Source organism: Pseudochaenichthys georgianus, chromosome 13 (assembly GCF_902827115.2).
Source record: "Pseudochaenichthys georgianus chromosome 13, fPseGeo1.2, whole genome shotgun sequence".
In the NCBI taxonomy this organism is placed as follows: domain Eukaryota; kingdom Metazoa; phylum Chordata; class Actinopteri; order Perciformes; family Channichthyidae; genus Pseudochaenichthys; species Pseudochaenichthys georgianus.
Window position 1 is genome coordinate 33,974,064 of NC_047515.1, and position 15,322 is coordinate 33,989,385.

Below are 15,322 nucleotides of genomic sequence, written 5' to 3' on the forward strand. Positions count from 1 at the left end.
TTTACTGAATGTTGGATCTGCATTAGCCTTTTTCCACAAAGAAGCAAATAATCAAAATGTGAAAGTATCTGATCCCTTTTGAAACCTTATAACTGACATTTCCCTTGAACAAAACATGTATTGATTGTATTATTTCACAAAAAAGGATAAGCTCATTTGTGCATTTGGTAGCTACCAGATCAAAAAATATATTCAGTATGAATATGTAGACCATTTTTATTTTATTTGTTGTAGGAGAGTATCAGCACAGTACAAACAAAACATTTAAAACACATATTCCATTCAACATGGCATCTAGACAATCAAAGGCAAGATGTAGATGTGAATGAAAGAAAACAACTATAAATAGTAGGCCTACAAGATTTTATACATAAAACGAATCCTGCAGCATCAAGGAATATGTTTGATTTAGACTTGTAATTGATGCATTTTCATTTGCAGTCCAGCTACTCGTTATACCTTTTAGTATATCACTACTTTGGGATTACTGTAGGGGGTATACTAGGTATCTACCTTTCAATAATGTGTGTATAATTTCTGCGTTTCTTTAACACTAAACATATGTTTTATCACAACATCCCTGACAGCGGATTGGCTGAGTTTGCGCACATTTCATTGCAGCTTGTCAGCAGCTTTCTCAGTCACCACCGGATGGGAGGAGAGGAGGAGAATAGATGTGTTGGAGTAGGCAGGGGAGAAAGAGAGAGGGAGGCAATAGGTGGATGAACGAGTGGTTAAGACATAAAGGTGTAGCCTAATCTACAGAGACAGCTAAACGACGGGGTTATTTCCACAAATGTTTTTCACGGGGCTTTGCTGTTTATTCTTAGCAGAGCAAGCCGGGAGTCATGTTTCTGACGCGTAAGGCTGCCGTTGGGCACCAGCGCCGATAAAGGATGATATGTTTGATTAAATAGCATAAATATTAACAAAGTATAGCTCAAATCTAGAAGACACAGGAGAAGGCAAACTATGATCAGAGGATGATTTCTTCAAAGAAAACTCCGGAGAAGAGTCGTTTTCCTATCCACTATTTGGTGTGGCACAACAAACACCGACAGCTGGAGAAAGAGCTGGCAGCGAACGAGCAGGTGAGACGGTAAAGAGGGTTATCTCCCCTTACAGACGCAGGCCTGTGTCTTTAGTATAAGCGTTTAAATGGGCGTGTGGGTCCCTATAGATTTAATAGGTTGTGGTGTGCCACCCATGAAGCACTTCATTCAAGAACTTGGTCAATAGCGCAGTTAATTGTCATGTGGGGTGGATGTGGACACTTGTAGACATCCTCAGACTTGCATTGCTTGCACACTATTTCCTTTTTGTCATAAATGTAAAATACCTTTTTTATTTACTGCACTGGGGCTTATTAAATGTACCACCTCTGTCATTTTAATATTCATGAGAAGTTTTTTTCCCCCTGGTAACATAACGACAAATGACTGTGATCGTGACCCTGATAGTGTTGCAGGGTGTGTATGTGTGTAAATGTATGTGTGTGTGACAGTCAGAGATTCTTTATGCCTGTGCAGCATTATTGCATGATCTACTCAAAACTGTATCTCTACCTTCCCACCAGCACCTAGTGAGTGGGTGAGACAATGCAGACACTGAGCATGTGGGCGTACAGTTGCCAACCACCACAGTAAATACAGTAATGGGATCATTATGCTATTGTATTGGACTTCAAGAGAAGGGCTTTGTCATAATCAAAAGCAGGTAACATTATGTTTTGTTAGTACAATTTGAGTAATCATGTGGGGAGGGAGGGACTCGATGAGATGATAAGAAATACACTAGTGTGTGTGTGTGTGTGTGTGTGTGTGTGTGTGTGTGTGTGTGTGTGTGTGTGTGTGTGTGTGTGTGTGTGTGTGTGTGTGTGTGTGTGTGTGTGTGTGTGTGTGTGTGTGTGTGGGTGTGTGTGTGTGTGTGTGTGTGTGTGTGTGTGTGTGTGTGTGTGTGGTGTGTGTGTGTGTGTGTGTGTGTGTGTGTGTGTGTGTGTGGTCTAGCATTACTATACTTGTGGGGACCTAAATCTGTTTACATAGTCACGTGTGGGGACTGGCTTCCCTTATGGGGACAAATTGGAGGTCCCCATAAGGGGAATCATTAATTTTAGGGTGAAGACTTGGTTAGGTTTAGGGTTAGGCAAGACAAGAAGAGCATGCATTTACATTCCGTATTTATTCCGCAAATGTACTGAAGCACTTTGCCATTATATAAGAGATCTTCTGCAGTTTGTCAAACATATTTCTGAGTGCGTGCATGCAGCAGCAGCAGCAGCAGTCACTTCCACACATGCACCTGCTTACTTACAGTATGCACACTTACCTCCTTGTGGTAAAAAAAGCATAACCCTCGAAGCAAGTGCCCCAAAGGCAGTTATCTATTGGTTAACCACAAACCCTAATGTGGTATAACTGTACTATTACATTCTTGACCATAATTACAACTATTGGGAGGTAAATGGCCAATACCTAATGGAATATAAGAACAGACTATAACCTATAGTATTTAAGTGAACGTTAGAAAGAGGATATGGAAATGAAGCATTTATGATCTTGAAACAGAGGAGACAGTTATGTTTTCTTTAAACTTATGAAGCCTTGCCGTTGTTGGAAACAAATTATAATACCATGCTGGCAACAATTAATTGGAATGAGTTCAAGTTTAATTCTATATGTTTATTATTTATTATTATGCTTTATTATGCAGTGATGTGACTCAAACAATGGCTGTGGTCAGGTGCAATTCCAGCGCTTAAAAAAGTGTTGAATGAATTGACATACAATTGAAATCTGCATATTCAACATCTCCAGAGGAGACGGCGATCCCTAAAAAAAAATTCCAGTCCTGGTCATATCCAAAACTGATCCATCACTTTTGTTGATTGAGGATGTCTTTAAAACTAGTGATCAAATTCCCAATAGCCTCAGCTGTGGATCATTTCTGATGATGGGAAAAGACAAAATATGACCAATTATAAAATGATGGACTCAAAAGTAATATTTCATACTCAATTCTCTAAACTGAAACGTTTTATGTGTTCAGATACGGAGAGACTCAATAAATCATCCCTCACGTCCCCATTTGTATTTATTTTTTAGGAACCCTGCTATAAATATTTTATGATGCAAATGTAAGTGTTCCTCTGCTGTCAAATTCAACCTATATATCATATTTTATCTTTTATTATATTAAGCTGACAGACAACATTTAATTTTGGTGAGAACAAACACAAATCTTTTGTATCTCAAGTACCAAAGTGTTGAACATCCAAAAAGATTTGATGCTGATCCTTAAAATCAGCATGATTAGTCACCCTCCTCTTGTGCTTGTGTATTCTCATTTGTTTTGGGATTCTTGGAGTAGATATATGTTTCTATGAACTATTTCAGACACATGTTGATACACCCTGTAATGTCGATAACTATCAGAAACTGTATTAAAGATGAACACTGTTTGACCTTTAAAAAATGTAACTCATAATGCTGTCAAAACAAGCATAACAAGAAAAGAGGGACAAAGGCAAATGATGGGTCCTCCACTGCCATCATGACTGGTTGTTTTGCATGCCGGCTCCAGAGGCAATCTCTTTGACTTAGATCATTAACCTCGGTTATCAGCTGTGTGTGAATAATGGTAGACCAGAGCAAGTTCTGGTAAGATAGGTTGTAAACAAAATAATTGGAAAACTTCAGGCTTCACCTGTTTATTGATTTATTTGACATGGACTTACATGTAGGCATTTAAATAACGTGTAAACCATGCCGTGTATAAAGATTATCTAGCCATTTTTACAGGCATTGTCCCATAGTTACCTAATAAGAGTTTAGTACATGTGTTCTTATATCTTGGCTCCCTCTCATGTGGATGAACTTCTGCACAATCTATACTATTGAAACCTTTGTATCCTTTGCTCCCTTGATTAAAGCATGTGTTTGTTTTTATGGGATCATGTGTGGGTGTATGTTCATGCAAGAATACATCATGGTTTTGCATATATTGTGAAACGCAATGCTTTTTTGCATACCGAAACATTTGACATCCTACATGACGTCTCCTAAACTAATACAATTAGTACAATGTTAGCATCCCATAACTTTATATGGTATCCTGAGTCACTATTTTCTTTATTTAGTGGTGATGCTAACCTAGGACAGCGCACACCATTATGCTAAAACACCAAGCTTCCGTCAGCTTTACAGGTGACAGGTGTAAAGGTGCATTGCAGGCAAATGATGGAAGTTGAATGTTGTTAACTGCCATTCCAATGTGTTTTGTCAATCTCTCTGCAGCTGACAAATATCTACTTTAGTAAATCTGGACTCAAACATGACCTTGTCAAGTATGTCCAGGCCCTATGTCCTGTCTGCTGTGTTTAACAATGGACATGTTCTGACATGCACTTACTTAATCAATCAATCAATGTTTATTTATATAGCCCAATATCACAAATGTTACATTTGTCTCAGTGGTCTTCACAGTTTGTACAGAATATCAGTATGACAATACGACACCCTCTGTCCTTGGACCCTCACATCGTACAAGGAAACACTTCCAGAGAAAAACCCCACAGTTTAAAGGGGAACATGGGAGAAACCTCAGGGAGAGCAACAGAGGAGGGATCCCTCTCCCAGGACGGACAGACGTGCAATAGATGCCGTGTGTACATCGAAAAGATAATACATTTTACAACATAGGTAGACCAAATGTTTGGAAATGCATGTGTCTATAAGAAGATGAATCCACGAGGATGTCAGCAATCTTGTGGGAGCCTTCAGGGAAGTAGTATGGTGAGAGTCAGGCAGGACCGCAGAGACAGGTTCAGCCACGAAGTCCAGGACTCAGATCCAGTAGTCTACTCAGGATAGAGGATCCAGGACACACGACCGCAGCAACAGGATTAGCCTCGACTCAGGATCCCGGCGTATGGACACAAAAAAGAGATTTGGGGGAAGCTGGGTTAATCGGAACATGAGAGTACACGGGTACAAACAGACAGAAAGACGGAGTAAGGTGCTCCCCCAACAGTCCAAGCCTATAGCAGCTAAACTAACGTGTCTACATACATGCACTCCCTTAGGATAGGTTGAGGGAAAGGGGTAGCAACTAAGAAGTAAGGAACACAACGTGTCTACGTACATGCACTCCCTTAGGATAGGTTGAGGGAAAAGAGTAACAAGTAAGAAGTCGGAAACAAAGGTGGAGAGGCACACGCAGGGAGAAAGGTCCCCACTGGAACCTGAATTGGTTAGAGGTAAGGAGTAGGTCTGTGGCTACGTTTCACACTCCCGGGCCGGGCTAGGCCTTCTCTGCAACCTGTTACCCTCTATTAGAACCTCGAGAGGTCAGAGAGGGGAAAGGCTTTGGATAAAGTTTTAAATATAAGATCTAAGTTTTTAGGATTTAAGTGAAAGAGTAAGAACTCAAATGTATAGGTGAAGAGGCACAACGTATCTATGTCAATGCACTCTTATTAGATTATGTAATTTGATCACTATAAGCTTTATCAAAAAGGAAGGTCTTAAGCGTACTCTTAAAAACGGATAGGCTGTCTGCCGCCCGAACACAAACTGGAAGCTGATTCCACAAATGTGGAGCTTGATGAAAAAGGCTCAGATTACTTAGATTTAAATGCTCAACATTGAAATGCTAGTAACATAAAAATAAAGGTCAATTGATTAGTTTAACCATGCTGTTTATGGCAATATTCTACCAGATAACATGTGATTAGTAACAAGCTGCAGAAGTTGAAAGTGGCTATATGTTTGGTACTGTCAAAGGTGATGTGGAAAAAATGGATTATCTATGAGGAGATGGTTTCCACTTTGTCATGGTTAGGTCTCACCATGGGTCACAATGGCCTTCACACGTGTCCAACGTTGTGTGGGAAGACGAGTGCTGACTGGTTGTTAAGATAAGAGGAGCCTTGAGGATGTGCTCTGCTCCTGATTTCACATGAGATCTCACGCTGAACATATGAAATGGACACAAAGTGTGACTCTTTCGCTGGCATATTAAATCCGGTTCTTGCAGACCTTGTTTTAGTGTTTATTAAAAATGCTTTAACAGAGAAATCCACACCTATTTACTTTGATTTCTTATGACATAGATATTTACATTCTATCTTTTCCATTTCTATTTTAAGTCCTTATTTTTATTCAACTTTGAATTCAATTCTTGTTTATTTGACCTTTTATTTTTCTAAAATGTAGCAACCATTATGAAACCCTATATCCACATGGGATAATTCTAGTGCTCTGAGAGTGAGAAACTTATATTGTAAGCATCAGCCATGAGAGAAGCATATGGAGAAAAAGAATATGATAATTAGAAATGCGTATTAATAATATAAAAATACATTAGTAATTCTGATATCATATGATAGGAATGAGGGTATAACATTATGGCCATTCTGTTACAGCCCAGATAACAGAGGCAGTATTGTGCAAGTTATTGCATGACAATGGTTGGTCTCTGAAGAATTCAGTCCGCTGCAGAAGAATCCTTTAATATGACTCACCTATGCTTTATGCCCCAGCAAAAGGAAGAAAAACTATACCATCTCCATATCTGAGGTTTTTAAAGCCCTCCCAGGCTTTGGTGAAATTATGGAATTTATTTTCATTCACCATGTGCATGAAACAGATATCCGCCACTGTTTCTGATCGCACTGTTACTGTATATCGTTCAGTGCTTCTCAAAGTGTGGTCTGCGGACCACTGTTGGTCCGTGAGTATATTGGTAACATTTCACATTTGAAATAAATTTAAGTTTTCCGCACTCTTGCGGGAATATCTCCGCAATGGAACAAGCTTAAGTTTCACTTTCTATTGCACGATATAACCCAGGGCAACACCTTCATCACACATGTTTATACTTGTTTGTACCATTTTCAGGCGATTTGTAATCTGTTCTAGAAAAACGATGTGTTTTTGAATAGTTGTGGAGTTAGGTGGTCCGCGAGTGTTTTTGTATTGGTTAAGTGGTCCTTGGTATGAAAAAGTTTGAGAAACACTGGGGCACAACAATTAAATGAATGGCTGGTTGATGTAGTTTTTAAAAATGCATGCTTTTCTTCCATTTTACAACTAAATCTTCCATAAGCAGCATGTAACATATTGCATGTGGTAGTGAGTGAGGGGAGCAGAAATGCTGCCACAGCAGGCAACAGTGGAATAATTGGTACATCCGATATCGATGTTATATCGCAGAGCCAGAGAGGACACTGAACATAGTAACAGGAGGAGTGTCTGAATGAATGCCAGGGACACACAGCTGACCGCAGGGAGAAGTACCTAGCGAATGATACTAAAGGATGAGAGGAGTAGTAAAACAGGCAGAATATCAAACGATCTGTGATAAAAGAGGTCATGAAAGATACATTTTTAGCTGTTTTCACCAGATTCAAATAACAATGTTGATGTGAAGGAGAGAACTAACAGTGAGAAAGGCGAGGTGAAATAGAGAAAGCAAGGAAGCAATATTGACTGAATTAGGAGTGGAGGCAGCAACAAGGTGATAAAGAGAGCAAAGACAGAGAGGATAGAAGCAGAGAGGAGGTGGGCAGGAAATAATGACAGACTTTGACCATGAACAGAGTCAGTCTGGCTTGCAAACAGATGTAAACGCGCAGTGTGATTGAAAAAGAACAGGTCCATGTAGAGATTGATGGTCAATCTTGAGACGAAGGCAGGAAATAACAAAGATCTCTGCTCTTTTTCTCCGTTGGTGTTTCCTGTCCTCTCTGTGACTCTGTGTCTGACTCTAGCATTTTTGATTATAATGCTCTCGGCAAGGTGCTAATGTTAAATCAGCATTGTAAAATCGTATGATGGGTTGCTGGCATGATTGAACAAAGCCATAAATTAAGCCTCACGGTTCACAGCGTTCATAGGCCTGCATCTGAACACCAACCATCTGCTATCTAATTGCACTTTTCGTCTCTTCTCTTCTCTTTTCAGCCCGCTTCTCCCTGTTTCTTCTAATCACATCAACCCACTGTATGAAGTTGTTCTTATCCCCTTTCCCTTGGTGCCTTACCTCCAGCATCAATACATCAACCCCACCCTAACCCTGCTTACCTCCCTCAGTGTGATGAAGTTGTAATTGCAGTGCAGCAAAGCCACAAAGAGATGCCATGAGAGTTGAGTCGGGGTCAAATTTAATTAACTTGCTGATAGCTTATTACAGATAGAAAGAGAGATTCACAGACAAGACGGTAAAGTACATAAAGGGAAAGGGAAATTGCGGTTGAAATAAATGGTGGATCCACTTTTACCTTCTCTAGTTTCCCTAACCCTCTAATCATAGATCATCATAATGTAAACAAGTCATGATGTGAATATGGATAAGCAAAGCAGCCCCAAGTGGTGAGGTGCTAATTTAGTCAGTTAGGTGATATTCACAGATAATGCTATTTCCTCAAAATAATTTGCCTGAAACCTACAGTGGGCAGCACTCAGCTGTATTCATGTTGTCTTGGCTTAGCAGCAGTAGCAGCAATTAAGATGAGGGTTTGTTTTCCCAAATCTGAAGTTTTTCTTCTCTTGTGGAAAAGCAAGCCGTAAGTCTCAGCTGGTTGCATCAGGTGCAGTAATATCAATGCTAATATGGACCCTGAGGAAGTTAATCCGGAAGGTGAGCCTTGTGATTGAGGGTTATTTGTATTTATTTTTGAAAGATTACAACAATTTATGGTGTTGTATACGTTTATCTAACACTATGGATGTTCAACCTTGGTTTCCCGTAGGAAATGCTATGCTGTTACAAGCCATTTAACCTTAACCAAAGCAGTATGTGTCCGGTTGATAATGAATTGTAAACAAATAAATCTCAAGCCGCCATGATTTTCCTTTAATTTGAACTGCCAGGTAAATGCTAAATGTCCCTGAGAAAATGAAACTGACTTCATTATCAGCAGAGGCTTAGTGCAGCCTTCTCTTGCCAGACCACTGGGTTCACCTGGAATTGCTTCATAATTCACATGCTCTCACACACACACACACACACACACACACACACACACACACACACACACACACACACACACACACACACACACACACACACACACACACACACACACACACACACACACACACACACACACACACACACACACACACACACACACACACACACACACACACACACACACACACACACACACACACACACACACACACACACACACACACACACACACACAAGTAAGAAAGAGACAGCTGTGGTGTTTCACTCCAGTAGTCCACAGCCGCTACATTGTGTGATTATGCTCTTTTATAGTGTCAGCGCTGTATGCCTCAAACTAAAAGATTTACTCTTTCCATCTGTGAGTGTGCCTGCACCTCTGCGAGTGTGAGGAGAGAGAACAAGTGCTTTCTCATTCTCTCGCTCTGTTGCTTGGCATGTCTTTTCATTTGCATTTTAGAGAGGTCAGTCAGAACACTGCAACAAACAGGTTTGAGAAACATCTGAGCAACGTTATCTTTGCTTCTGACACCTCCATCAACATCACACTCTTTGTACTTTTTGCTTCTAAGTGTCTTTGTCGCTGTGTGCTTGTTTATCCTTCAAGATTAGGGTGACTGGTAAACTGAAATAAGAGTTGTGATACAGAGACATTGTATCGAATGAAATGTGGGTCGTTTTAGTCGTTTTATTTGGTACAATTGCTGTTATCTTTGCTCGATTTCACATCGTTTTAAAGCACCTGCACCAGGGGCAATGCATGGCTGTGTTCAGATGTGGTGTGTTACTCTTCTGTTGGGGTTATCATCACCATTTCTTCTGCTCACTACGGTAGGTCATTTCTGAAAACAGGGTTTCATGGCAGTGTAGCGTTTGTCAAAGTCTCCCCTGCATGTAAAATCACAGAGGCAAGACGGCAGGCAGGGGGGGGAGGAAAAAAGTTATTTTTGTACTCCTCTCTCTCATAATCACCCTCTGCTCCTGCGCACAAACATTTGGCCAAAGCCGCTATATGCACAGTGTTGTGTGTGTGTGTGTGGTGTTTGTATGAAAGATTGATGTTGTCCTAAGTACCTGCCGAGCTGCATCATGCCAGGCACACACTGAGCGAGGGAGAAAGGGGGGGAGAAAGAGGGAGGGGGGAGAGAAGGAGCAGATGCCACAGATAGAGATGCCTATCAATAATGCAACCTCCACTGAGCGTGCTATTGAGGGAGGGCGAGATGGGAACACATTAAAGTGAGAGAGGGGAGGAGAGGAAAACTAAGAATTTGATTATAAAACATAGATATGTGTTTAAAAATAAGTAAAAAACATCTGAGGCACATCTGTAAGAAACAAGTTATAACATATTGGTTGAGAGAAATTGAAGTAGAAAGCATAAGACTGTAAAAGAGACGAATAAAGGTCAAGTTAAAATGGTATGTAGCACATGCAGAGCTGCTCAAGGGAGAAACGTCTGACAACTTGTTATATTATAAATGCATTAAATGGAAATATGTCACCATAACGAGAATATGTTCTACTCATAATGGAACAGATTGACATGCCATTAATGGGAAGACAACCCTAGAATCTCAATCTCTTCTTTTTCTTGTTGAACAACAGAACAGACGAAATGCTTGGTAGTGTCGGCATGCTAATGAGGATCTGTGTTCTTTGTATAGCAAAAGGTTAGAATTGCTCTTAAAGGAAGTTAAGAAAGTAATTCAACTGGTCAAATAGCTGTTCTCTAGTAGCAGTAGAAGCACAGTGGTTCTCTTTACAATAATTACTGATTTACTTATATGGATTATGGTTTAAAATGGAAAAGGTCAACATGTTTGCTCTCGTTCCAATACAACAACACGTCATAATGTTTTAGCAAACGTATTTTCTACTAAATAATGTGTTTCTCAACTATCACACATGTAGTCCTAGTTTGCATCTGTTATCGAGTGTGCCATTGTATTATATGTCCTTTCTTTTGTCAATTAACCAGTTTTGTATTTAACCCAATAGGACAATCGGTGAACATAAAGTGGGTAATTAAACAAAAACACATTCAGCTCACCAGAAAATATTTACTGACATAATATGTGTCAGCACCTATGTGGCCGCTGGATGGCCTCCAGAGTGATGTCATAGTTGAGTGAGAAGTGGCCGCTAAGCGATGAGCAGAGATGATAATGTCCCTAACTACAGAAGCACACAAGTCAAACAAGGCAAAGGTGTGTGTGTGTGTGTGTGTGTGTGTGTGTGTGTGTGTGTGTGTGTGTGTGTGTGTGTGTGTGTGTGCGCGTGTGCGCGTGTGTGCGTGTGTGTGGCCGACTGTAGCATTACTATACTTGTGGGGACCTAAATCTGTTTACACAGTCACGTGTGGGGACTCGCCTCCCTTATGGGGACAAATTGGAGGTCCCCATGAGGGGAATCATTAATTTTAGGGTGAAGACTTGGTTAGGTTTAGGATTAGGTTAAGGGTAAGGGTTAGGCATGTGTTGGTTATGGTTAAGGTTAGGATAAGTCTCCAGGAAATGCATGTAAGTCAATGTAATGTCCCCTGAAGTGATGTATACATGGTGTGTGTGTGTGTGTGTGTGTGTGTGTGTGTGTGTGTGTGTGTGTGTGTGTGTGTGTGTGTGTGTGTGTGTGTGTGTGTGTGTGTGTGTGTGTGTGTGTGTGTGTGTGTGTGTGTGTGTGTGTGTGTGTGTGTGTGTGTGTGTGTGTGAGAGAGAACATGACCCATTACAACATATTTCCTCCAGAGAGCTCATATTCTGTTACAGTAATGAGAAAAGGGAACTCAGTCATCGTGTGTGTGTGTGTGTGTGTGTGTGTGTGTGTGTGTGTGTGTGTGTGTGTGTGTGTGTGTGTGTGTGTGTGTGTGTGTGTGTGTGTGTGTGTGTGTGTGTGTGTGTGTGTGTGTGTGTGTGTGTGTGTGTGTGTGTGTGTGTGTGTGTGTGTGTGTGTTTTGTTGTTGAACTGAACAATGTTCTTGTGAATAGATAATTATGTCAGTGTGTCTGCAGGTCAGGGTGTAGTAATAGGAGGACTGAGTGGTTTTCAGTGGTGTGTGTGTGTGTGTGTGTGTGTGTGTGTGTGTGTGTGTGTGTGTGTGTGTGTGTGTGTGTGTGTGTGTGTGTGTGTGTGTGTGTGTGTGTGTGTGTGTGTGTGTGTGTGTGTGTGTGTGTGTGTGTGTGTGTGTGTGTGTGTGTGTGTGTGTGTGTGTGTGTGTGTGTGTACTCTCTTGAACTTCATTTAATATTAATTGTCTCGATTGTAGCTTCTGTGTGCTGTTAACTCCACCGAATGCAAACTTCCCCCAGTCTGTTTGATGCAAATTGGACCAAATGAACCACAGCTTATAAATGAGGCCGACTTATGTTCTGATAGTGTTCAAACATGTCATCATAGCAAATGTAATACTAACAGAGAGTTAGTGATGGAGAAGTTGTTGGTTCCATATTTCAGCTTGAGGACGCCTCGCCAATTCATATTCCAGTGAAGTGTTGACAAACTCCTCTGCGAGGTTTATGATGCTCTCACTCAAGTTTCTGACTTTGAAGAAGGTTAATGAATGAGGTCTTTTTGAGAGGCATCGACAAACTGCACTCAACATTACAGGCTTTCATTTGACAGGCTTACTTACAAAGACTCGCATTGAAGATAATGGATGCAGCAAATAATAATGCGTGTCTAGTGGTGTAATTCATCACTGAGGAGCCAAGCAGAAATATATTCTTCTCTTCTTGCTTTTTGTAAATCATGCTTTTACCAAGACAGGAGTTACATCATAGATGAGCAGAGGGAAAGCAGCTTCAGTGGATTGCCCCAGTGTTTCCTTGTCATCCTGTGTTATATATTTCACATACTGGCATATCTTGTCTCCCTCTTCCTCCTCCCTTATAATGCTTGCTCATGGGAGATGTTATGTTGGGCCTCTGTATATGAAAGAGAATGGTCTAGACCTGCTCTTAAGGAAAATAATGTCTTGAAATAACATCTGTTATGATTTGGCGCTGTATAAATCAAATTACTTTACCGCTATTCTTTCTTGATTTTCCATTCCTCTCGTTCAGTCTTTACCGCATGTTTGTGTTTAGGCTGCAGCTCCCTTGTCTTTATTCAGCGTTTCACCCTAAATGAATTCAAATAAACGGAGTACAGCTGTAAAATAGCTTTAAACTGATAATCACCAACATTACATGCGAAGACTTTAAGTGGGAGCAACGGATGAAAGGCAGCTGTGACAGTACAAGTGCCAACAAAACAAATGAAACAAATGAAGAGCGATGTTCCTCCTCTCATCTATATTCATTGTAAAATCAGCTTTGTTCCAGTCTCTTCTCTCTCTCTCTTTCATATGCTTACACCATAATGTGAATAGTTTCTTTCCAAAATATACTTCATTTGGGCGTGAATTGTTTCCAAGGGTGCATTGTGGGTTTTTGCTCGGCAGTCTCTTTTGTTGTTTGAAAAATGATTGACACCTTACTTTAGATTATCTTTCAGTGACATGACAGCTCTTCACATGTTATGCTGCCCAAGCACATGTGGTCTGCAGACACTGCTTGTGTTACCACTGCACACACACACGCAGCACTGTAAGTGGCTGTATCTGCACCTTGTTTGTTATCCAGCACAGTCTAACAAAGCTGGATGCTCTCTTTCTTCCCCTTGGGTTGCTATGACGCTCCCACCATCTATTCCCCAGTCTCCACGGTTCCAGAGGGACTTCCACATGATGTTGTCTCCTTCAGCTCCGCTTTCTTCCTCCTCGTTTCTAACTCTCTTCCTCCATCTGTTCTCTCTCCTCTCCCCTCCCCATATCTTTATGTCCATAGCCATCACTTGCAACAGCAATCTGTCGCTCTTTTCTTTTCCTCACTTATACAGTTGATGCTGACAGTCTGCTTCCTTCAATAGAAATGTGTCATGCCACAATACTCCCCTCAATCTTTACTCTTTTTCTACAAGGCTGCTTTATATAGATAGCAAAGAGCTGTTATCCCGGGAGTGGATAGTTAAAGATCGTACAGAGATATTGCACCCATTAGCACACTGAAATCATGATATCATGTTCTCATTATTTAGTAAAGTTTTGCTAAACTCAATCCATTTAAACATTGTAAGAGCATGTGAGTGTCCTTGTATGTGTTTGAGCAGTTCTCCGTGTATGTGTGTCTGCAATTTGCATTCATATGCTCTTTGATGTTTGTGTGTATCCCATGCGTTTTTCCTCATTTCCCTTGCAAATAACCAAAACAAAAACCTGCATTAGTGACTGATAATGTAACTGCTGTGTATTTCTCCACTCACAACATGTAATCCGAGACAAACGGCTAACCTGCATTAGACAGTAGACACCAGTTGTTTTTATGAACTGTTGGTGTATTCCAAGTTGCCTGAAAATGCACCCTTAAAACATCTCCTCCCTCCTTTGCTCTGATTTAGGGATTTATGGATCAATGGAACACATGCCTCTCCCCTGAGTTCACCTACTTTATATCTGATATATCTGATATTAAAGGTGGGGTAGGTAAGTTTGAGAAACCGGCTCGAGATACACTTTTTGTTATATTCCATGGAATGCTCTTAACATCCCGTTAGCAATGAATATCTTAAGTGCGACAAAAAATCCATAACAAATTTCATCTGTGGAAGCCGTAGTACTGTAAAAAGCACTACCAATCATTAAATAACGGGATGGCCTACCTGTCTGTCAACCTTCCATCTGTGCACAAACTTATCTCGTGCCCTCATTGGTCATGTGCACGTTTGTGTGTGTTGGAGGAGGGGCTCTGTAAGGAAGTGGCAGATTTTTCCGGTTGTGTATTTTCAAATTGTAGCGCACTCGAGCAGGTTTCTCCAAAATTACCTACCCCACCCTTTAATATTATAAACCTACAAAAACTCCAACCCTCGCAATGTTCTTCCAATATTCCTAGAGAGCATTGTCCACCAGTGCTGATTGTGAGAAAGGTAAAACCTATACTGCAAGGTAATCCTTAATTAGAATTCAAGCCTGCAGCAGACTGACAGAACTGACCTTGGATCAGCCAGCAGCCTGAATGATGGGCTGTCAGCAATTGTTGAATTGGATGGCAGATCTGATATCAGTTCAGCACAATGCAGAGAGAGGCACATGAAAACCGTGGTGCAAAGAGCGGCCTGGAGACTGAACAGAGAGAGGGATGGGTGGTTAAAACAAATATATCATCTAAGCAAGGCAAGGCAAGGCAAGGCAAGGCAAGGCAAGTTTATTTATATAGCACTTTTCAACACAAGGCAATTCAAAGTGCTTTACAAAAAATGAAAGACATTAAAAAAAATGGCATTTAAAATCAGTCATTAAAAAGAAAAGCTA

The 15,322-nt window shown here is 40.7% G+C and overlaps 1 protein-coding gene across 1 annotated transcript in view; it reads left to right on the forward strand.

Moving 5' to 3' along the window:
- Window positions 1–671: 671 nt before the first annotated feature.
- The window catches only part of ankrd13b (ankyrin repeat domain 13B), a 51,855-nt gene continuing 37,204 nt past the window's right edge, over window positions 672–15,322 (forward strand). The window contains 1 exon segment of the mRNA XM_034096776.2: window positions 672–1,099. Coding sequence (XP_033952667.1) covers window positions 984–1,099 — 116 coding nt within the window. The 5' untranslated portion in view covers window positions 672–983.